Genomic DNA, 22175 nt, shown 5'->3' with positions numbered 1-22175 from the left:
TTTGTGCTCATTGTCAAATAAATTTGCTTGCTGTTTTAGACATAAAATGAGATCTGATGTGATGTTCTATTGCTTTTGAACACAGGGTGAGATCTTGTGAAAGTGTAAAATAAATACAGTCATTGAAAGCAACTGACAGGGTTTATTGTTCATTTCCTAGCAGGTTATCTGGAAGTTTATCTAGATCTCAAGGCAAGGATGGATACTGCTAAAGGATGGAGAATTGGAGTTCACCGATAAGATTCATTTAAAGTACAAGATCTGAAATAATTTATGATTAAAAAGACTTGAAAGACCCCAAAACGTGACAAGCTCTCTCTTCGCCTTCATAACTTTACTGGAAGAGCAGCAGAAACCCAGTTTACAGCAGAGGAGGAGCAGCTCCAAGGACATTCTCCACACTCTTCTTTGATAAAACTCCTAAGCCATGGGGCATTACAGAGGGAATAGAAAGCTATGAGATCAAAGAAATCATCTGCTGTCAATTAACAAAGTGCTTTGCATGGTAAACAATTTTTAAATAAGTTCCAGCTCCAGTACAAATACTGCCAGACATCTCTCATTGAATGAAAGAGCAGACTTGCATTTATGTAGCATGTTATCACATCTCTCAGTAAGGCTCCAAAGTGGTTCACATTCAATGAATTAATTAGAAGTACAGTCACTGTTATATATACCTACACTACAGGCATTTTGAGCACAGCAATGTCCCTCAAACAAATGAGATGATTGGCTAGTTAGTCTATTAGTGACATGGGTCTACTGATTTATCTAATAGAATGCAACTTAATCCTGCTGTGAAGTTTAGGATCTGTATATAAGTAGCATTAGATGGAAACCATGGGAGCAACTTGGAAAACTGCCCTCCCATTTCTCCATTACCTATACCTTCAGCCACTTGCTTTCCGCCTGAATCTCCATGGTTTCCTCCTGAAAGTGGGAAGGGGCGTGCTTTAGAATCTGTCACTTCTGCTGCCAGCTGCTAGTTGTCTTGCTTTTTTTGAGATTGTGGGTCATCTTCTTCCTGTAAGGGTATATAGAAAGAGTGAGACATAATGGTGTCTTATTGCACTGAGCATTGCAATGGAATTGTCAAAATGAGTATGGATATTTGTAGTCATAGATATGAGCAGACACTTGCAAAGATTGTATAAACAGGCCTGTAAGACAATTGGTGGGATGGTGATGTAAGTTCGTGGGGAATTGGAAATATCATTCAGGTCACCTCAAGAGTTCATAAGGGTCCAATGGTGGAGTAGTGTGCAGTCAACACGCAAGGTGGCAGTAATATTTCAAGGTTCAAGTGCATGGGTTTGTCTTGCCCATCCTCACTGGGAAATTGTTAATGGCACTGAACTGCTGACCGAACGAATCATGGAGGTGGCAGTCGCAGTCTGTAATATTTCCCTCCATCGTGTTACTGCCACTTATCTCCAGGAATCCTTTGTATTATCCCCAGCAGAGTTCCCCTTTTCTTCCTGACTTATGGCAGGAGTGTTGCCAGCTCCCCAACAGTGAACTTGGTTGAGCAGTGTTCCAGTTATGCCTTTGAGGCCATTTCTGGAAATCTCCCAATGCTTTCATGCTCTGTTCCTTCTTGATTCCTCAGTGAACTTTTACTCACCGTGATCTGAATGCAGCTGCCAGCTGCTTCCTCCTCCGAGTGCAATCATAATCTTCCTAAACCCCTTTACAAATGACCATTGTCTCAGGAGAACCAGCAGGACTTTTTTACTACATTGCATGTTAGTATATAAATGCGAGTTGTTGCCATTGGTCAAATCATGGCTGGAATCTTGTTCTTGCGGTGGGGGGTCCCACCGACAGGCCCGAAAGCAGAGGGCAATCCTGCTTCACCGTTCTGTGGGACCTGGAGCCACATTTTATGGGGGCCTGGCAGCTAATTGGTTGCCGATGGGCCTGCCGCCCCTATTAAGGGTGGCTGCACGCTGCCAGGAGCTGCCGGCCAATTGGAGGGCCGGCTGCTCAGCAGGCTCAACAGCACCACCAGGAGCCCTGGCCATTGCTGGGACTGCACCTGGAAGAAGAGGACGCCAAGGAAGCAGGTCGCCCTCCCAACAAGGTAAGTGGGGTCTGGAGGAGCTGGGGCCAATCAGGCAAGCCCCAGGGAGGGGTGGGGCTGGTTGGTGAGGGCAGGCAGCACCGTTGCCACAGGGGCGGCCATTGCCGCTGGAGGAGCTCTCCATGGGCCACAGGGTGCCCGTATAGAAGGGCACCCCCGCCCCCCCAAGCCCACTAGGAGGCTGCCAGGGTTTACCTGGCAGTTTTCCCAGATGGCAGAGAGCCCACCCATCGCTGGTAAAATGCCAGTGGCGGCAGGAAGGGGCCCTTAATTAATTGGCCATTTAAGTGGCTCAATTGGCTTCTGGGCAGGAGGGTTATCTGCCAACGTCTTCACCGCTGGCAAGGTGACATGGCAGTGGGAAGACAGTGGGCACTCCACTCCCAAATTCCCTCACCATTTTACAGGCTCCCCCACCTCCCAGTCTGTCCCCAGAGAGCTGGTAAAATTCAGCCCCGTGAATGCGGAGGACAGAACTGCATTCCTGCTGAAATTCCACCAGCTCAACACCTTCAAGGAAAGTCTAGGCCCGTATCTCAAGTTTCTCTTCCTAACCAGTTTCTGATCCACGGCATCAATCTGGTGAATCTACGCTGTATGCTCTCAATGGCTTCAGTCTTGTTTCTATTATGGGGCTCAGAAGTCCACACAATAATGTAGTCAATGTTTAGGGGAAATTCAGATTACTGGGGAGTTCTGGCCAATATTTATTCCTCAATCAATGTCATTAAAAAAAGGATTATTTGGCCATTATCATATTGCTCTTTGTGGGACTTGTGCTCAAGTTGGCTTCTGCATTTCCTACATTACATACGTGACTATACTGCAAAAGTGCTTTTTGGCTGTACAGTACTTTGGGACATCCTGAGGTCCTAAAAGGCACTTATGTAAATGCTAATCTTCTCTACCTATTGCTTGATATTTGTGATGAGACCAATGAATCTTCTTGTTGAAAATGAAGACATCTTTTACTTTTTAGTGGTATCTATTTTGATAAATTAAAGATAAATTATTTTATCTTCTCAGGGTCCTTTCTGCTCTATCAACAGTGAAATTGGTTGAAGAGTTCACAACGCATCCTTCAACCAATTTTCTTAAACAGCAATTATGTACAGCATAGGATTGCAATTTGCATATTTAACGGGGCCTACAGCCTGAAACAGGAAACCCAGCTACCCAGCTGTCGGCTTCTGAAAATAGTAGCAGAAGATGGATCATTGTTAACTGAGTGGTAAGTCTATGTTTTGGATTCATTACCACCCTGTTAACACTGCTTTCAGCAAGTGCTGGCGGAGGCCCGTCAAAAGTTGGTTGTCTGTTCCGAGGCTAAGGATTGTTCTGAAATTTAAGAAAATAGCCACCAAAAGTAGAGAAGCAATAGGAAGAGATTACCTTCACATTTAGGAAAAGGATGTTGGTACCATTAAAAATTGCTTCCCAGGCTTGATTAGAAATAGCTAAAGTGAAGCAGACTTATAAACTAACTGGAAGGTTTAACATTTAACAAGGGAATCATGAGCGCTAGATCTAAACACATTTGGGATTGTGGAGAGGCCAGTAGGTCCAGGGTGATGCAACATTATAGACGGTTCCTCAACTCTCACCACTGGCAAATACCAGAGTACTGAGGTTCTGACATACAAGAATGATGGAAGCTTTGTATTAAAATAACCTCAGGTCGGCTCCAGAGCTCCATGTAACCATTTTTGGCAATTACAATGATTTCTTGGAAAGCTATACCATTCTTGCAGAGTTACCTGAATTAGGATCAGAATGTATTGCCAACCTGTGTGGTCTGTAAATCTTGCAATTCAGTCACCATTTCTGGAGAGCTGTCCAGGAGCGCGTTGATAGATACCAGTCACAGAATCGTCTCGAGATTGTAGTGAAATCACACAAAGGAGATGTGTTGCCCTGCCTTAGTTGCTGAATGTCTTACCAGCCCTCTATGCTGTGTTTCATTTTGTATCACCAAATATGTATATGTTCTTTCTTATCCATGTCCATTGTGCTGCTCATATACCTATGCTCACCACACTTGTATCCTGCTGGGTGGACCATGGCAATAAGCAGAGAAAGAGCGGCAACAGAAATTTGGCTTCTCTGCCTTAGGGCTGCCTGGTTCATCTTTATACACAGCAAACATAAATATTGGCCAGGACTTCGGGGAGAACTCCCCCGTTTTTCTTCGAATAGTACCAGGGGTTTTTTGACATCCACCTGAGAGGGAAGACGGGGCCTCGGTTGAACTTCTCTTCCAAAAGACGGAACCCTCAACAGTGCAGTACTGTACTGGACTGTCAGAGGTGAGTGTGCTACCACTGAGACAAGACTGATACCTTGGGAGTAAAGCCTGACTACCCGACCTGAACCCGATGAGACCCGACTATATGTGTCGGGTTCGGGTCTATAGTCCAAGTCCAGCATTCGGGCTCGGGTCAGGTCGGGCTGGACAGTGCTGATTCCGGGAAGTCACGGGATCAGGCTTACCCCATGATTCCCCACAACTCTATCTACAGGCATAGCCTGCTGCCGGAACGGATGAATGATATTCGGGTCGGGTCGGGTTGGATGCAAAACAAAATTAAAGGACTCGGGCCCGGGTTGGCTGTGGTCAGGTCGGGCCTGGATCGGGTTTTAATTTTATACCCGAGCCAGCCTTTACTTGGGAGGGAGTATTTTCTGTCTTGCTATCTGTAGCAAAATTGTAAAAGCAGTCTCTATTGACAAAAATAAAGACTTGTATTTATACATCACCTTTCATGACCTCAAGACTTCCCTTCGTACTGCATTGGAGGGTCAGTCTAGATTTTGTGCTTAAGTCTTGGAGAGGGACTTGAATTCACAATTCTCCAATTCAGAGGCAAAAGTGCTACCAACTGAGCCATGGCTGACACTTCAAATACATCAACAATTTAGCTATAACATTGCAGAGAGGAGCTCATGCCCCTTTGTGACCGTAGAACATGGAAATAACTAGTATCAAAAGAGCCAAACAATGAAGATCTAATATGAAGTCACAACAAGAAAGAATCAGGAAAGCTTTACTTGATAAAACTGTATTTTTCACAGACATCTGTACATTTTTTGTTACAAAACTGTATAGTACTAAAATTTAAAATCAGTTTTTGGTCAGAGAATATTTAATCTTTGTGTGCAATTATCATGTATTTACAAGGTCCCATGTTAGTGATTTTCCAATGATTATTTCATAATGTCATACACTCTCCACATAAGACATGGCTTAAGATAAATATATTAGTAAATAAATATTCTGAGAACATATTTCCATAAATGAAATGTGCCGCTATACATATACAGAATATACACAATTTCTAGCCTTTTAACACGTTAGAAAAAATGGTAATGACGGAGAGAACTCTTGACCATTTTAAAATTCTTTACAAGAAATTTCAGACAAATCTTTTAAGTGCTACAAATGTAAAATAGTGCCTTAAGTACCCAACAAAATTGTTACTTTGCAAGGATCGTCAGGCAGTATTATGTACATAAAACGCTACCTTGGTGCCTTGATGTACAAAAAATACACTCAATTGTTGCAGTGTCACTCTACTTGTCCCATGGCTTCCATGAGTGCCCGTTATAGCCAATCTGCTTCTCTTGATACAGCACAGTGAAGAACATTCAGTCACAACCGTATTAGGGCTGTTGCTTCCCTCCCCAACCCCTACCTCCCACTTTCCCCAGCTCCCCTCCCTTTTCCCAAATCCTTCCCCCTCCTTCTCTGTTTTCCCATATCCTCCCCCCTCTGTTTTCTATTCTTACATTTCGTATTGCTGACTTACTAAGGCAACCATGACCCTGAGCGTGCGGAAGGCTCAAAAATCCCTCGGACTACAGATCAAAGTTTATTCCTGACATTCCTTGACAACAGTAGTATCGTTGCCTTGCGATGAAGGGCAGCAGGGTTTTAAATAACAGCAGAACTTAGTCTCAAAATCACAAGACAAGAAGCACGAGCTAAGTCGTGGGAAGATGCATCAGATTTGGTGTTTTCCTCCACATTACCACTTTTGTGTCTTTTGCCAAAGCTGAAACAGTCGCACAGGGACTGAGTTTGGAGTCTTATTGATCGCTTCCCGTATCTCCGTACTTATATACACATATATATTTATTAAAAAATCAAATGTCCAGCTCGGTGGAACAGTCCTTTTCCAGAATTAGAGATGGTCTAGACCCTAGAGAAACAAAAAAAAAGCAACAGGATTACTGAGGAAGAATGCTTAAGCAACCCCCTGAACAAAATGGTAAGCTTTGAAAATTCAGACACATAAATGAATTCCTCCATTTCTAAAGTTTAAATGTCTGTTGTCAGACCCATTGTCTGTTATACGATGTAGCTTGCTAACTGAAAATATTCCACAACAGAAATGCAGCAAGGGCTAAGTGGCAAAAGACCAGTCTGTAGTTACGATACTCCATACAGTAAGCTTAGCTGATCTGTGTTTGTGTTGATCTCTGTCGGAATGATGGTGGAAATACTAAAAATGCAACTCAGCTCTCTGCGTTAGAGAGGGGAAACGTCAGCCCAAGGGCCCTCGTTCCAGCTTACTGTTCAATAGCCTTGCAGAAAAGTGCATGTGGGTGATTGTGTATCCAATTTGGCTGTGATTTCTTCCCCCTCATAGTCAAAGAACTTGCTGGCAATGACTGCATAGATTCACCGTTGAAGAGTGAAATACGAGAGGGTTATTGGCACTCGTGCTACAATATCGCAGTACAGTTGGCACCTTTGGGAAGGAGAGAATAAAATTGGAGAAATAATAAATTTCATGCAATGGTAGCAAATGATTCTATACAATAGGTTTAATGTGGATCTGCACGGTTCATGTGTTGCTTATTTAAAGCCAAATGCAGCGTATTAATGACCCGTTGCTCTTCCCTGGCTCCATTCATAAGTTAACATTTTTTTTCTTGATTTAAATAAAATAAATATATATTTAGTTTGACTAGCTCTTCTTTTCAGACTGCTCAAGGGCAGTCTTAGTTCTGTTCCCAATTACAGACTCCAATCTTCAAAAGCACAGAGTTCACTAAATACTAATGTTTCACAAATGTGCTAAGCACTGCCACGCAAAACTGAGACTATGAAACTTTACCATCCTGAAAGCACTTCTGACAAAATATTTACTGTTTACTCATAGGAGGGTGCCCCTGCTACCTGCATTTGAATGTGATCAGCAGGTCACTAAGAGCTTCTAGCCTGTTGCAACATTTCTGCTCAAGCAGATAATTTGTTTTTCAACTTAACTTTCCTGGCAGCTGCCAAAAACAATAGATAAGTAATGATAATGATGCAGCACTAAATGACGTGCGTGCTAATGTCTAAGGCCAAAGACTAAGATTCTTAAAATTACTGCAGTAATTTCAAGGGCATCACAACACACTCTTGGTTGGGTCATAATCATTGCAATGATCTTGTGCATTGCAACATCTTGCAACAAATCTCCTGATTCCTATACTTAAGAACTTGCATTTGTAAAGCACCCGTCACATCCCAAAGTGCTTCACAGTCAATGAATTACTTTTGAACTGTGTGCACTGTTGTAATGTAAGCAAACCTGGCAACTATATTGCTGACAGACAGCAATAAGTTAAATACCCGGATAATGTTTTTTTTCATGATGTTAGTTTGAGAGATAAGTGCTGTCGAGGGCACATCAGATGCACTGTGATGTGCTGTTCATATGTCACAATTTTGTATAAAAAGTCCTGGAGATGGTGAAACTAGAAGAGTGAGAGTGAGGAGCCATGGCGGGAGCAGAAGTTTAAAAAGCGCGCCAAAAGCCCAGAGTCGGAGACCGGAGACAGAGAGAGAAAGAGAGGAGCACGGCGGGAGCAGCAGGAGCGGAGCAGGGAAAAATTGAAAAGTGACATCAGAGTGACGTCACAATCAACAGTGACAGCAGCCAGGGTGAGTATACAGGTAAGCTTTTAATTTAATTTAATTTAATTTAAATCAAGCATAGCATCAAATGTTACAGGCAAGCAGGTAGGTGATTAGTTTGGGAAGAAGCTACTTGTTTGGTGAGTATCTGGTAAGTGATTAAGGTTCATTCTAATCCTAACGTTTAAAATAGTGAAGGAACTAGTGGTAAGCTTAATAAAGTATATAAAAAAAAGGAAAATAAAATAAATAATTGAATAAAATAATTAATTAGTTAATTAAAACACATTAAGGATGGCAGGACAAGTGATGTGTCACGGCTACAGCATGTGGGAGCTCCTGGATGCCAGTGTGATCCAGGGCAAACACATCTGCAGAAGTGTTTGTGACTTGAAGAGCTTCGGCTCAGAGTCATTGAACTGCAGACACTGCAACACATCAGGGAGGGGGAAAGTTACCTGGACATTTTGTACCAGGAGGCAGTCACAACCCTTAGGATACGGTCTTCTGATTTGGTCAATGGTCAGGGACAGGAGAGTGTGGCTGCAGCTGAGGCAGGTAAGGGGACCCAGGGGGCAGGAGTGCAGGAGCCTCAGCCTTTGCAATTGTCCAATGGTTTGAGATTCTTTCAGCTTGTTTGGATGAGAGTGGGGGCTGCAGGGTGGATGAGCAACCTGACCATGGCACCATGGTACAGGAAGCCATTTAAATGGAGGGAGAAAAAAGGAATGTAGTGGTAGCAGGAGACAGTAGGGGGATTGACACTGTTCTCTGCAGCAAAGAGCGAGAGTCCAGATGGTTGTTTTACCTGCCCGGTGCCAGGGTTCGGACATCTGGTCAGGGCTGGAGAGGAACTTACAGTGGGAGGGCGAGGATCCAGTCGTCGTGGTCAATGTAGGTACCAACGACACAGGCAGGACAAGGAAAGAGGTTCTGCGTAGTCAGTATGAGGAACTAGGTGCCAAATTAAGAAGCAGAAACTCAAACGTAATAATCTCTGGATTATTACCTGAGCCACGTGCAAATTGGTATAGGGCAAATAAGATTAGAGAAATCAATGCGTGGCTCAAAGACTGGTGTGGGAGAAGTGGGTTCCGGTTCATGGGGCACTGGCACCAGTACTGGGGAAAGTGGTGGCTGTACCATTGGGACAACATAACTAGGGAAGTAGAGAGGGTTTTAAACTGAATAGTGGGGGCAAGGGATCAAATTTGGGAAGATATGGTAAATCAAGGAGTAGAGACAAGGCAAGAGAGAAAGGTATTAATATGGGAAATGATAAACAGACTATGACAGGAAGGGACAGAGCATACAAATCTAAGAGTAAATCAACAGATAAGGCTAGAGATTACAAAAATAATAAAAGGACAAAACAGATGAACTGAGAGCGCAAATAGAAATAAATAAGTACAATCTGATAGCCATTACGGAGACATGGATGCAGGATGACATAGATTGGGACCTGAATATTGAAGGGTACATGGCATTTAGGAAGGACAGGAAGCTAGGAAAAGGTGGAGGGGTAGCTCTGTTACTTAATGATGGTATTAGCGCAATAGAGAGGGATGACCTAAGTTCAGGAAACCGGGATGTAGAAGCAGTTTGGGTAGAGATGAGAAATCATAAAGGCAAGAAGTCATTTGTGGGAGTGGTGTACAGGCCACCTAACATTAACCACACTGTAGGACGGGGTATAAAGGATGAAATAATGGAAGCTTGTCAGAAAGGTACAGCGATAATTACGGGGGATTTTAACCTACATATAGACTGGAAAAATCAGATGGGCAGAGGTAGCCTAGATGAGGAGTACATAGAATGTTTTTGGGATAATTTCTTGGAACAATACGTTTTGGAGCCAACCAGACAGCAGGCTATACTAGACCTGGTATTGTGCAACAAGATAGGATTAATTAATAACCTCATAGTTAAGGCAGGTAGCAGTGATCATAATAAGATTGAATTTTACATTCCGTTTGCGGGAGAGAAGAGTGGGTCCAAGACAAGTATTTTAAACTCAAATAAGGGCAATTATGAGGGCATGAAAACAGAGCTAGCTAAAATGAACCAGCAAATCAGGTTAAGGGATAGGTCAATGTGGCAGCCATTTAAGGGGATATTTCAGAATACACAGAATAGACATATTTCAACGAGAAAGAAAAATTCCAAGGGTGGACCCGCCATTCGTGGTTAACTGAAACAGTCATAGATAGTATCAAAATTGAAAAAGCCTAGGATTGCATAAAGATAGGAGGCCGGTCAGAAGATTAGACAGAATATAAAAAACAGCAAAGAATGACTAAAAGATTGATAAGGAAGGTAAAATTAGAGTACGAAAGAAAGCTACTTAGAAATATAAAGAGAGTAAGAGTTTCTATAGATATTTAAAAAAAGGAGAGTTAACAAAGTGAGCGTTGGTCCTCTAGCAAGTGAGTCTGGAGAATTAATAATGGATAATAAGGAGATGGCAGATGAATTAAACAGATATTTTGCATCAGTCATCACTATTGAGGATACAAGTAGCATCCCAGAATTAGCTGTAAGTCAGGAAATGGAAGGGAGGGAGAACAAACGAAAATTACAATCACCAGGAAAGTGGTATGGAACAAATTGTTGGAGCTGCGGGCTGACAAGTCCCTGGGTCCTGACAGATTTCATCCTCGGATGTTAAAAGAAGTGGCTAGTGGGATAGTTGATGCATTGCTTTTAATTTTCCAAAATTCCCTAGATTCAGGGAAGGTTCTGTTAGATTGGAAAATAGTGAATGTAACTCCTTTATTCAAAAAGGGAGGGATACAGAAAGCAGGAAACTACAGGCCAGTTAGCTTAACATCTGTCTTAGGGAAAATGTTAGAAGCATTATTAAAGATGTTATAGCAAGGCATTTAGAAAAATTCAAGGTAATCAGGCAGAGTCAACATGGTTTTGTGAAAAGGAAATCATGTTTAACTAACTTATTGGAGTTCTTTGAAGGAGTTACATGTGCTGTGGATAAAGGGGAACCAGTGAATGTACTGTACTTAGATTTCCAGAAGGCATTTGATAAGGTGCCATATCAAAGATTATTGCAGAAAATAAAAGCTCATGGTGTAGGGGGTAACATATTGGCATGGATAGATGATTGGCTAGCTAACAGGAAACAGAGAGTAGGCATAAATGGGTCATTTTCTGGTTGGCAAGATGTCACGAGTGGTGTGCCACAGGGATCTGTGCTGGGGCCTCAACTTTTTACAATTTATATAAATGACTTAGATGAAGGGACTGAAGGTACGGTTGCTAAATTTGCTGATGACACAAAGATAGGTAGGAAAGTAACTTGTGAAAAGGACATAAGGGGGCTACAAAGGGATATAGATAGGTTAAGTGAGTGGGCAAAGACCTGGCAAATGGAGTATAAAGTGGGAGAGTGTGAAATTGTCCACTTTGGCAGGAAGAATAAAAAAGAAGCATATTATCTAAATGGTGAGAGATTGCAGAGCTCTGAGATGCAGAGGGATCTGGGTGTCCTAGTGCATGTATCACAAGAGGTTAGTATGCAGGTACAGAATGTAATTAGGAAAGCTAATAGAATGTTATTGTTTATCGTGAGGGGAATTGAATACAAAAATAGGGAGGTTATGCTTCAGCTATACAGGGCATTGGTGAGACCACATCTGGAGTACTATGTACAGTACTGGTCTCCTTATTTAAGGAAGGATGTAAACGCATTGGAGGCAGTACAGAGAAGGTTTACTAGACTGATACCTGGAATGGGTGGACTGTCTTCCAAGGGAAGATTACACAGGCTAGGCTTGTATCTGCTGGAATTTAGAAGAGTAAGAGGTGACTTGATTGAAACATATAAGATCCTGAGGTGTCTTGACAGGGTGGATGTGGAAAGAATGTTTCCCCTTGTGGGAGAATCTAGAACTAGGGGTCACTGTTTAAAAATAAGGGGTCACCCATTTAAGACAGGGATGAGGAGAAATTATTTATCTCAGAGGGTCATGAGTCTTTGGAATTCTCTTCCTCAAAAGGTGGTGGAAGCAGAGTCTTTAAATATTTTTAAGGCAGAGGTAGGTAGATTCTTGATAAGCAAGGGGTGGAAGGTTATCGGGGTAGGTGGAAATTCGGAGTAATCAGTTCAGCCATGAACTTATTGAATGGCGGAGCAGGCTTGAAGGGCTGAGTGCCGTACTCCTGTTCCTAATTTGTATGTTTGTATGATCGAGGCAAGTTTGACTTGTTGAAGCTTGAATGGGCAAGGGTTCCTGTTATGTTTGGGCTTTTCTAACTATGCCACCACAGAAGAATCTAGTTGTAATTTATGTTGAAAATGCCATGGTAGTGTTAAATGATATTGGCCCACAAAGGCACATTCCTGACTGCAAGTTGCTTAGATGTCTTACAGCACTGCAATAGCTCAGAGAATATTGAAGGCACACATAAATTTGGAACCGTCCCTGACTCGAACTACAGTGACCTTTCTCCCCCACATACCACAATGGTTCAGTTGATAAATGCAAGGATTACTACTATGGAACTGAGACATCTATACCCGGAAGGTCTTTGATGCCGGATCTATGCTGGAACAGCTAATCTCAACCAGGACAGTGGTAAGGGTGCTATAAAGTGGGGAGGCGGGGAAGGAAATGGTTTCTGCTGTTGATCTGTACAAATATGCATGTGCATTAGTGCATGCATGTGCAGGTCCACATTTGCTGTTTAAGGTCCCACATGTGGACTGGCCACAAAGGGCAGCTGGTATCCATAGCATTGGACACAGTAACAGTCAACATATTGGAAGAAAGGGGGAACAAAATTAAAGGTAAACATGAACTGCTGGAAAGCAGCAGGGAGATGAGCGTCTGAAGGAGGAAGAAAGGGTGACGTTTCAGGTGGAACCTCTGGCCAGTTCTGCTGAAAGGGGTTTTTCCTTGCTAATTTTCTACACCAATTCCCCTCCCTTCCTCTCAACTCTCACTGTTCTTTAAAATGTGGTTCCACAAGAGTTGGTCAGCCGTTGCCTAAGCGTGATGGTGAGTGTCAGCGGTCTATTCTGTCTCAGGGATATCATAGCTGAGATTATCCTTGCCCAAGTTTGCTTCTGAAAGGGTTGGTTGGTTAGTAAACAGGAAAAGGAACCCTATCCAATTTTCTTCCCCTTGGCTTAGGGACACCAAGACCAATTTTAGTACCCTATTACTGGCCAGGCTGATAGCAGTTAACTCTATACTAGATCAGGGCTTGAATTTACTCTTTTAGTATGACGCAGCTACTCCCTGGATAAAATCACTGAGCTGTCATAAAAGATTAACACATCAGATACAACTCATATTTCTCTGTCAGTTACTGTTTGTTCTTCAGCATTGTGTTTTAAAATCTGCAGTGAAAAAGATTATTCAGCCATCAAGCCCACTCCAGCCTGGACCCATGAATGTTTATTAACCTGTTGTGGTCACTCCTTTTTAAAACATTCTTTCCTCTACCTCCCCTCAGGAAATCTAAAGCAGCACTGTTAATACCTCTCTATTTCTCAATCACCCTTTCCAGCAGATATTCAGCTTTGTAGCATTCATGGTATTTCAGTCTGTACTCACAGTCCATTCAAAGGTTTAAATTATGTGGAAGTTATAGAACGGCTCTCTTCCGTGTTGTTTCAGTCGCTGTGAGGCAACTATGGAGTGACCTCTCCATGGCGCATGCCTGGGCAAATTTATGGAGGTTGAGAGTTGCCCAGTCGTCAAAACCCCCCTCTCGGCCTTTCTGGTGGGGTCCAAAGGAGTGCAGGACACGACGTTTGGCACCAGTATGGCTGCAGGAACTGCCGGAAACATGCCAAAGGTGACACATGACCGCCTACGGGGTTCCGCTCCGGATTTTCTGTTAGGGTTTACTCCCTTAGCCTTGGTCTCTCTTGGTCTTGAATTATCTGTTCAAGAACATAGCTCCTAGCTGGAGTCTTCCTATGATTCGGAACAATTCCTATTATCTTCAGGGCATGGTACTCTAGTGACTATGGCACTAGCCTAGTGACCCAGAGGTCATGAATTCAAATCTCAACATGATAAGATGTGCAATTGATTTCAATACCACTGGTCACGTGCACCAGACCTGCACCAGATTCCACCCCCCCTCCCCCCCCCCTTTACCCCCCTTCCACCCCCCCCCCACCCCCGTCCCCTTCCCTGCTCCACCCTCTCAGCTCACCCCCTCACAACCCCGTCCCAGCCCGCCCCCCCTCGCACCATCTTCACCCCGCACCCCCTTCCCCTGCACCCACCCCCCCACCCCCTCCCTCTACCCCTCCCCCTTGCATCCCCTCCTCCCACCGGCACCATCCTACACCTGTGTAGGGGCCCCAACAACCCCACTGCCTTGTGGGCGTCTCGGGAGAGACCAAGGCTAAGGGAGTAAACCCTAACAGAAAATCCGGAGCGGAACCCCGTAGGCGGTCATGTGTCACCTTTGGCATGTTTCCGGCAGTTCCTGCAGCCATACTGGTGCCAAACGTCGTGTCCTGCACTCCTTTGGACCCCACCAGAAAGGCCGAGAGGGGGGTTTTGACGACTGGGCAACTCTCAACCTCCATAAATTTGCCCAGGCATGCGCCATGGAGAGGTCACTCCATAGTTGCCTCACAGCGACTGAAACAACACGGAAGGCAGCAGTTACGGGTTATAAGTCCAGATAAATTGGCGTAGAAACTGGGCGCCACGGGTTGCCTTTGTCGGTGGGAGAGGTCATTGCACCTCACTGGACAGCTACCGCCCGCCTCAAACCGGGCAGCCCCCGGTCAATAAGGTTCTGTCCCGCCACAGTCTGCCTGCTTCAATGGGTGCTTGGAGCTCAGGGTCATTGCCCGAAAGGTGGACTGATACACCGCACCAAACAACATGAAAAAAGGAAAGAAGGTACCAGCCCTTCGCTTTGCAAGCTGGAACGTCAGAACTATGTGTCCTGGCCTGTCGGAAGACCTTACACAAATCAACGATTCTCGGAAGACCGCCATCATTAACAACGAGCTCAGTAGACTCAATGTGGACATTGCAGCACTTCAGGAGACTCGCCTCCCCGCGAGTGGCTCTCTAGCAGAGCAAGACTACACCTTCTTCTGGCAGGGCAGGGATCCTGAAGAACCAAGACAGCATGGAGTGGGCTTCGCCATCAGAAACTCCTTGCTCAGCATGATAGAGCCTCCCTCAAATGGCTCGGAACGCATACTGTCCATCCGACTGCTCACCACCTCTGGTCCAGTACACCTACTCAGCATCTATGCTCCAACACTCTGTTCCGCACCTGAAGCTAAAGACCAGTTCTATGAACAACTCCATAACATCATTAGCAGCATCCCCAACACCGAACACCTATTACTGCTGGGGGACTTTAATGCCAGGGTTGGGGCCGACCATGACTCATGGCCCTCCTGCCTTGGGCGCTATGGCGTTGGAAGGATGAATGAGAACGGGCAGAGACTGCTTGAGTTGTGTACCTATCATAACCTCTGCATCACCAACTCGTTCTTTCACACTAAACCCTGTCACCAGGTTTCATGGAGGCACCCAAGATCACGTCGTTGGCACCAGCTAGACCTCATTGTCACAAGGCGAGCCGCCTTAAACAGTGTTCAAATCACACGCAGCTTCCACAGTGCGGACTGCGACACCGACCACTCCCTGGTGTGCAGCAAGGTTAGACTCAGACCAAAGAAGTTGCATCATTCCAAGCAGAAGGGCCACCCGCGCATCAACACGAGCAGAATTTCTCACCCACAGCTGTTACAAAAATTTCTAAATTCACTTGTAACAGCCCTTCAAAACACTCCCACAGGGGATGCTGAGACCAAGTGGGCCCACATCAGAGACGCCATCTATGAGTCAGCTTTGACCACCTACGGCAAAAGTGCGAAGAGAAATGCAGACTGGTTTCAATCTCATAATGAAGAGCTGGAACCTGTCATAGCCGCTAAGCGCATTGCACTTTTGAACTACAAGAAAGCCCCCAGCGATTTAACATCCGCAGCACTTAAAGCAGCCAGAAGTACTGCACAAAGAACAGCTAGGCGTTGCGCAAACGACTACTGGCAACACCTATGCAGTCATATTCAGCTGGCCTCAGACACCGGAAACATCAGAGGAATGTATGATGGCATGAAGAGAGCTCTTGGGCCAACCATCAAGAAGATCACCCCCCTCAAATCTAAATCGGGGGACATAATCACTGACCAACGCAAACAGATGGACCGCTGGGTTGAGCACTACCTAGAACTGTACTCCAGGGAGAATGCTGTCACTGAGACTGCCCTCAATGCAGCCCAGCCTCTACCAGTCATGGATGAGCTGGACATACAGCCAACCAAATCGGAACTCAGTGATGCCATTGATTCCCTAGCCAGCGGAAAAGCCCCTGGGAAGGACAGCATTACCCCTGAAATAATCAAGAGTGCCAAGCCTGCTATACTCTCAGCACTACATGAACTGCTATGCCTGTGCTGGGACGAGGGAGCAGTACCCCAGGACATGCGCGATGCCAACATCATCACCCTCTATAAAAACAAAGGTGACCGCGGTGACTGCAACAACTACCGTGGAATCTCCCTGCTCAGCATAGTGGGGAAAGTCTTTGCTCGAGTCGCTCTGAACAGGCTCCAGAAGCTGGCCGAGCGCGTCTACCCTGAGGCACAGTGTGGCTTTCGTGCAGAGAGATCGACTATTGACATGCTGTTCTCCCTTCGTCAGATACAGGAGAAATGCCGTGAACAACAGATGCCCCTCGACATTGCTTTCATTGATCTCACCAAAGCCTTTGACCTCGTCAGCAGACGTGGTCTCTTCAGACTACTAGAAAAGATCGGATGTCCACCAAAGCTACTAAGTATCATCACCTCATTCCATGACAATATGAAAGGCACAATTCAACATGGTGGCTCCTCATCAGAGCCCTTTCCTATCCTGAGTGGTGTGAAACAGGGCTGTGTTCTCGCACCCACACTTTTTGGGATTTTCTTCTCCCTGCTGCTTTCACATGCGTTCAAATCCTCTGAAGAAGGAATTTTCCTCCACACAAGATCAGGGGGCAGGTTGTTCAACCTTGCCCGTCTAAGAGCGAAGTCCAAAGTACGGAAAGTCCTCATCAGAGAACTCCTCTTTGCTGACGATGCTGCTTTAACATCTCACACTGAAGAATGCCTGCAGAGTCTCATCGACAGGTTTGCGTCTGCCTGCAATGAATTTGGCCTAACCATCAGCCTCAAGAAAACGAACATCATGGGGCAGGATGTCAGAAATGCTCCATCCATCAATATTGGCGACCACGCTCTGGAAGTGGTTCAAGAGTTCACCTACCTAGGCTCAACTATCACCAGTAACCTGTCTCTCGATGCAGAAATCAACAAGCGCATGGGTAAGGCTTCCACTGCTATGTTCAGACTGGCCAAGAGAGTGTGGGAAAATGGCGCACTGACACGGAACACAAAAGTCCGAGTGTATCAGGCCTGTGTCCTCAGTACCTTGCTCTACGGCAGCGAGGCCTGGACAACGTATGCCAGCCAAGAGCGACGTCTCAATTCATTCCATCTTCGCTGCCTTCGGAGAATACTTGGCATCAGGTGGCAGGACTATATCTCCAACACAGAAGTCCTTGAAGCGGCCAACATCCCCAGCTTATACACACTACTGAGTCAGCGGCGCTTGAGATGGCTTGGCCATGTGAGCCGCATGGAAGATGGCAGGATCCCCAAAGACACATTGTACAGCGAGCTCGCCACTGGTATCAGACCCACCGGCCGTCCATGTCTCCGTTATAAAGACGTCTGCAAACGCGACATGAAATCGTGTGACATTGATCACAAGTCGTGGGAGTCAGTTGCCAGCATTCGCCAGAGCTGGCGGGCAGCCATAAAGACAGGGCTAAATTGTGGCGAGTCGAAGAGACTTAGTAGTTGGCAGGAAAAAAGACAGAGGCGCAAGGGGAGAGCCAACTGTGCAACAGCCCCAACAAACAAATTTCTCTGCAGCACCTGTGGAAGAGCCTGTCACTCCAGAATTGGCCTTTATAGCCACTCCAGGCGCTGCTTCACAAACCACTGACCACCTCCAGGCGCGTATCCATTGTCTCTCGAGATAAGGAGGCCCAAAAGAAAAGAAGGTCACGTGTGGGCTGGCACCAGTACGTGACAGCTAATTGATTGTTCTAAACACCCAATCTGCCTTACAAATGACTCCAGTTCCATGCTACTTAGTGAAATCATAATAACCTCAGGGCAACTAGTACTGGGCAATAAATAAAACTGCTTTACCAGTGTTCTGCATCCCAAAACAAGTAAGGGAAAAAAATTATTAGCTTTGAACAAATGATTGATACTAACTAAACATGCACAAACACACACCACATCAAGTACATGCTGCACATTAAAACATAAAGAACATTTTTACCCTGCAGCATTGGTGCAAACCAGATGAATCTGTGCTAAAAATAAGGATCCTTATGCTTTTATTGATGTGCATACTTCATCAGTATCATTTGGTTAAAAGGCAACATCACTTAAGCTCTCAAGTTTTCAGTCTCATTTTGCCAAGCCTTAAATCTAACACTGGTTGCTGAGGAGGTTCACAGAAAGTGTACTGTAGACCTGTTTTATACCAAAAGTCCCAATGCGTCTCGACAGCTGTAAATTAGAAAGTGCAGTGCATTATGGGTTTCAAGCATGACAGTGCTAGTTATTTATGAGGACTTAAAAATAGCGTCTTAAGAGATGCTGCACATAATTCTCAGTTAATTCAACAATATTATTCCAGCTTCTGTCATTCTTTGAACTGTGTTTCATGCTGTTTGGGCCAAAGGAGATCTACGTCCCAAAGCACTTCAGAGTCAATGGACTGCTTTTAGAGTGTAGTCACTGTAATGTAGGGAAACAGCAAACTTTGCTTTTTACTAAATTTCATCACTGCACTGAGGATTGTTGATAGTCACAAAATAAGACAGATTGTTCGATAAATCAATCTTATTTTCCTCCCTCTTAAGGATATTGGCTCCAATTACCCAAATGACCATCCTAAATGTATAATAGTCTGGGTACCTGCTGGGTCTCCTCTGGATGCTGCACAAGAGGGCTGCAGGATAATTTCCTCCTTCTATGCTCTTCTACTCGTGGTCACAGGCTGAGATCTGATACTTGCTTTACTCATAATCATTGTTTGAATTGCACCCTCATAAAATGAATAGCACAAAAGCCTCTGCAGGAGCAGCAAAGAACTAGAATTGCCACTTAAATATTCAAGTAAATGTCCCTCAAATGTCTATTTTCAGAAATTATTTTCTCAAGCTGAAATCCAATCCCCGTATCATAGGGATTTGATCCGACTCACAGAGTGACATAAAGAATCTCAACTGGGTGATTAATAATACGTTTCCTCAATTCATGTGGTAGTTGGGATTTAGTGCCCACTGGCTAGGGAGGAGAAAAGTATCAGCTGCTCCTGATTGCTATCCCTGTGACTCTTGTTAGAAATGGCACACACACGGATATCGAAGGAAGACAGGATAGAGCTCTGTTGTGATCTCGTCTTCCTCCGTTCCACCCCTCCATGGCAGAACAGCCTGGCAACATTCACTGTTCCGGCTCACACATGAAGAATGTCCATTTGGGTGAGGGACTCGAGGCCTGCCAGTTCCTGTGGAACCACCACAGCAAGAAAACAGCACCTTAAGACTTAAGGGAACAGAGGAGAAATTGAGGGGGGAAATGATCCTAATTCTACAGTGTGTTTCACACTGATATCCAGACGATAAGATCTGAAAGAATCATTTTAAAATTAACCTTAAAAAAATGGCCCTGACTTTAACTCCTTTCCCCCACCAAGCCTGGTGGAAAATTGGTCCAGAGTGGGGTGGGGGGGTGGGGAGAGAAGGCAGTTAAAATGAAGGCAGCAACTTAACCCCTCTGATCGCACTGCTTTCCCACCGTGTCCTGGTGTTAATCTGAAGGCCTATCCTGCGAATGGGCCTGGACCAGTTTGCGTGGGAGCCAGAGATAATTAATGGAAATGAGGCCTAGTCGTTATGCTAGTTGTACATCCACATCCCCGGACTCACCAGGTTCGTTGCCTACTTTGGAACCAGCACGCACAGTACCTGCCCCATCCCTACCTTCTCTTTAAAACTGGGGCAAGTGAATCATGATTTCTATTGTGCCTGGTGCACTGGCCAGATCACTGCTTTGGGCACATTCAGCTTTAAGAGCCAAAAGCACTCAGAAATGTTAGATCTCAGCTTGAAGTAGACCAGGCTGATAACGATTGATGTCTGGCCTTTGGAAAAAGAATTTCCGCACCCCCTTCACAATGCTTTATCTTTTTACAGGAAAGTATCTTAGCAACACATTTTCATTTAAAAAATACTGTGTATTTGCATGGTAGGTAGGATAAGGGAGGTCAGTGATGGGGAAATGTGCATAAGGTGGTTATAGTGTGTAAGGGGCAATACAAGGCTCCTTCTAGACCATTCACCAATATATCTTCACCTCAGCTTTAGAGGGATATACATTGTTAACTTTCTATACTTTCCGTTTCTAGCACGCTCTGATGTGCCAGAGTGAGGCTGTTAAGTAATGCCAATTAATGTATAAAGCTATGGAAATTGGATTGACACCAGTTAGTTACTGTACAGAGAACTCTGATTGGCGGCCTGAGTCAGGAGACTTTCATTCTAAAACCCAGGTGCCAACAGTGAAAGGATCATCACTAGATAAACATGGACAAGAAAGTTTATTTCTGGATAATGAGCTAGAATGGGCCAAATGGAACCATTCAGGAAATAGTTGGTTGCTACCCTAGCCAGAAGTTTACTCATGTGTTTATCACTCTTTGTTTGAAGAATGACTATTTCACATCACACTTAAATTGGTCTTTCTCCAGTTTGACCTTGTGCTCACTATGGCTATAGTCACAATATCCTAACGCACCACACTAACCTTTTTCTAAATTTGTTCTTGCGATGTGGGTGACACTGGAAAGGCAGTATTTATTACCCAAACCCTCGTTGCTCTGAGACCATTAAGAGTCAACCACAGAGTGTGGGAATTGAGTGATGGGTAGACCTGACCAGGGAAAGGTAACAAGTTCAGTTCCCTGAGGACATTGGTGAACCAGGTGAGTTTTTGACAATCTAACAGCCTTACATGACCATTTTCTGGTGCTAGGCCACAAGTTACCAGATTTATTGAATTCAATTTCAAAAGTTGTGCTCATAATCTCTGGGTTCCTTGTCCCGTACAATAGCCACCAGGCTACCATACCTGTCTCCTGCCATTACATAAATACTTTCCATTCTTTGGCAATACAGAAACATACTTTAAATCATGAAGGAGATTGTCTGCAGTGCTGGGAAGTGTCAGACAATTGCACACTGCCAACTCATGGTTGTCCAAATAGACAACGTCTGCTATGGTCTTTATATTGTGATGGGATCTGATGACCAGAGTGACACCCATCCTCAGTTAACTAATCTCAATGGGACAACTGGCCTCAGTACCTCTGGGCTATAGATGGAAAAGTCAGCCGAGATCCCAGGTCCTTATTTCTGTGCTGCCTGAAGTGTATTAGGCAAGGACAGGATTGGGCTCAGCTGTGATGCTTCCTGCAGTGGAATAGCCTGCCATTACTCACAACTGAAGTACACAGGTGAAGAATGACCCTTCAGGCAAGGTGACAAAGGATAACCAGTGTCTACATTATTGCACTCAGCAAATGATCGACACTGTCAGGAGGAGAAAGATGCCAAGCAAACTAGCGAGTGTTAAAAAGGGACGTTTTATGCGAGGCTGCAACTTTCTGCAAAACGTGGAGTGATTGAAATAATACACGGATGCAGGCTTAAGTCTGATCATGTCCTTGGATGTTTGCTGTATTGTTTTGTACAGTGCTGTCAATTATACTGTCTGCATTGAATTTGTTCAACCATTTAATCACTGAGATATCACACTCGTCAACCTAGGAAAATAGCAAAGTTGACCAATTGCTTTAAAAAGCTGACACAGACCTCTCAAAGCTGCCAACTCAATACCCGCTCTGAATAGATAAAATTGAGCAATTACATGGCCTTGTTAAATTCAGCGAGAAAGGGGAAATACAAAGGTTAATGGGCATCTTTATATGTCATAATCGATAGGATCTTTAATCTAAGAGCAAAGGGACATTTCAAAAAGCCAAC

At 44.5% G+C, this 22175-nt stretch overlaps 1 protein-coding gene and 1 long non-coding RNA gene across 10 annotated transcripts in view; one reads left to right on the top strand and one right to left on the bottom strand.

Annotated features, from left to right (window-relative positions):
• Window positions 1-5799: 5799 nt before the first annotated feature.
• znrf3 (zinc and ring finger 3) overlaps window positions 5800-22175 on the bottom strand; it is a 284028-nt gene continuing 267652 nt past the window's right edge. For 2 of the 3 annotated variants that reach the window (XM_068055192.1, XM_068055194.1), the window contains one exon: window positions 5800-6282. In XM_068055192.1, coding sequence (XP_067911293.1) covers window positions 6227-6282 — 56 coding nt within the window. In that variant the 3' untranslated portion in view covers window positions 5800-6226. The other variant, XM_068055193.1, reaches the window with a different exon arrangement.
• Window positions 7745-22175, top strand: part of LOC137382779 (uncharacterized) — a 52185-nt gene continuing 37754 nt past the window's right edge. For 3 of the 7 annotated variants that reach the window (XR_010977282.1, XR_010977281.1, XR_010977286.1), the window contains exon 1: window positions 7745-8030. This is a non-coding gene — a long non-coding RNA (uncharacterized lncRNA). Of the gene's footprint in view, window positions 8031-12367; window positions 12584-22175 lie in introns of all 7 variants that reach the window. The other 4 variants (XR_010977284.1, XR_010977285.1, XR_010977283.1 and 1 more) reach the window with 2 other exon arrangements.

This window comes from Heterodontus francisci, chromosome 23, assembly GCF_036365525.1.
Source record: "Heterodontus francisci isolate sHetFra1 chromosome 23, sHetFra1.hap1, whole genome shotgun sequence".
In the NCBI taxonomy this organism is placed as follows: domain Eukaryota; kingdom Metazoa; phylum Chordata; class Chondrichthyes; order Heterodontiformes; family Heterodontidae; genus Heterodontus; species Heterodontus francisci.
The sequence above is the reverse complement of the archived record's forward strand: the minus strand, read 5'-3'. Positions and strand labels throughout refer to the sequence as shown.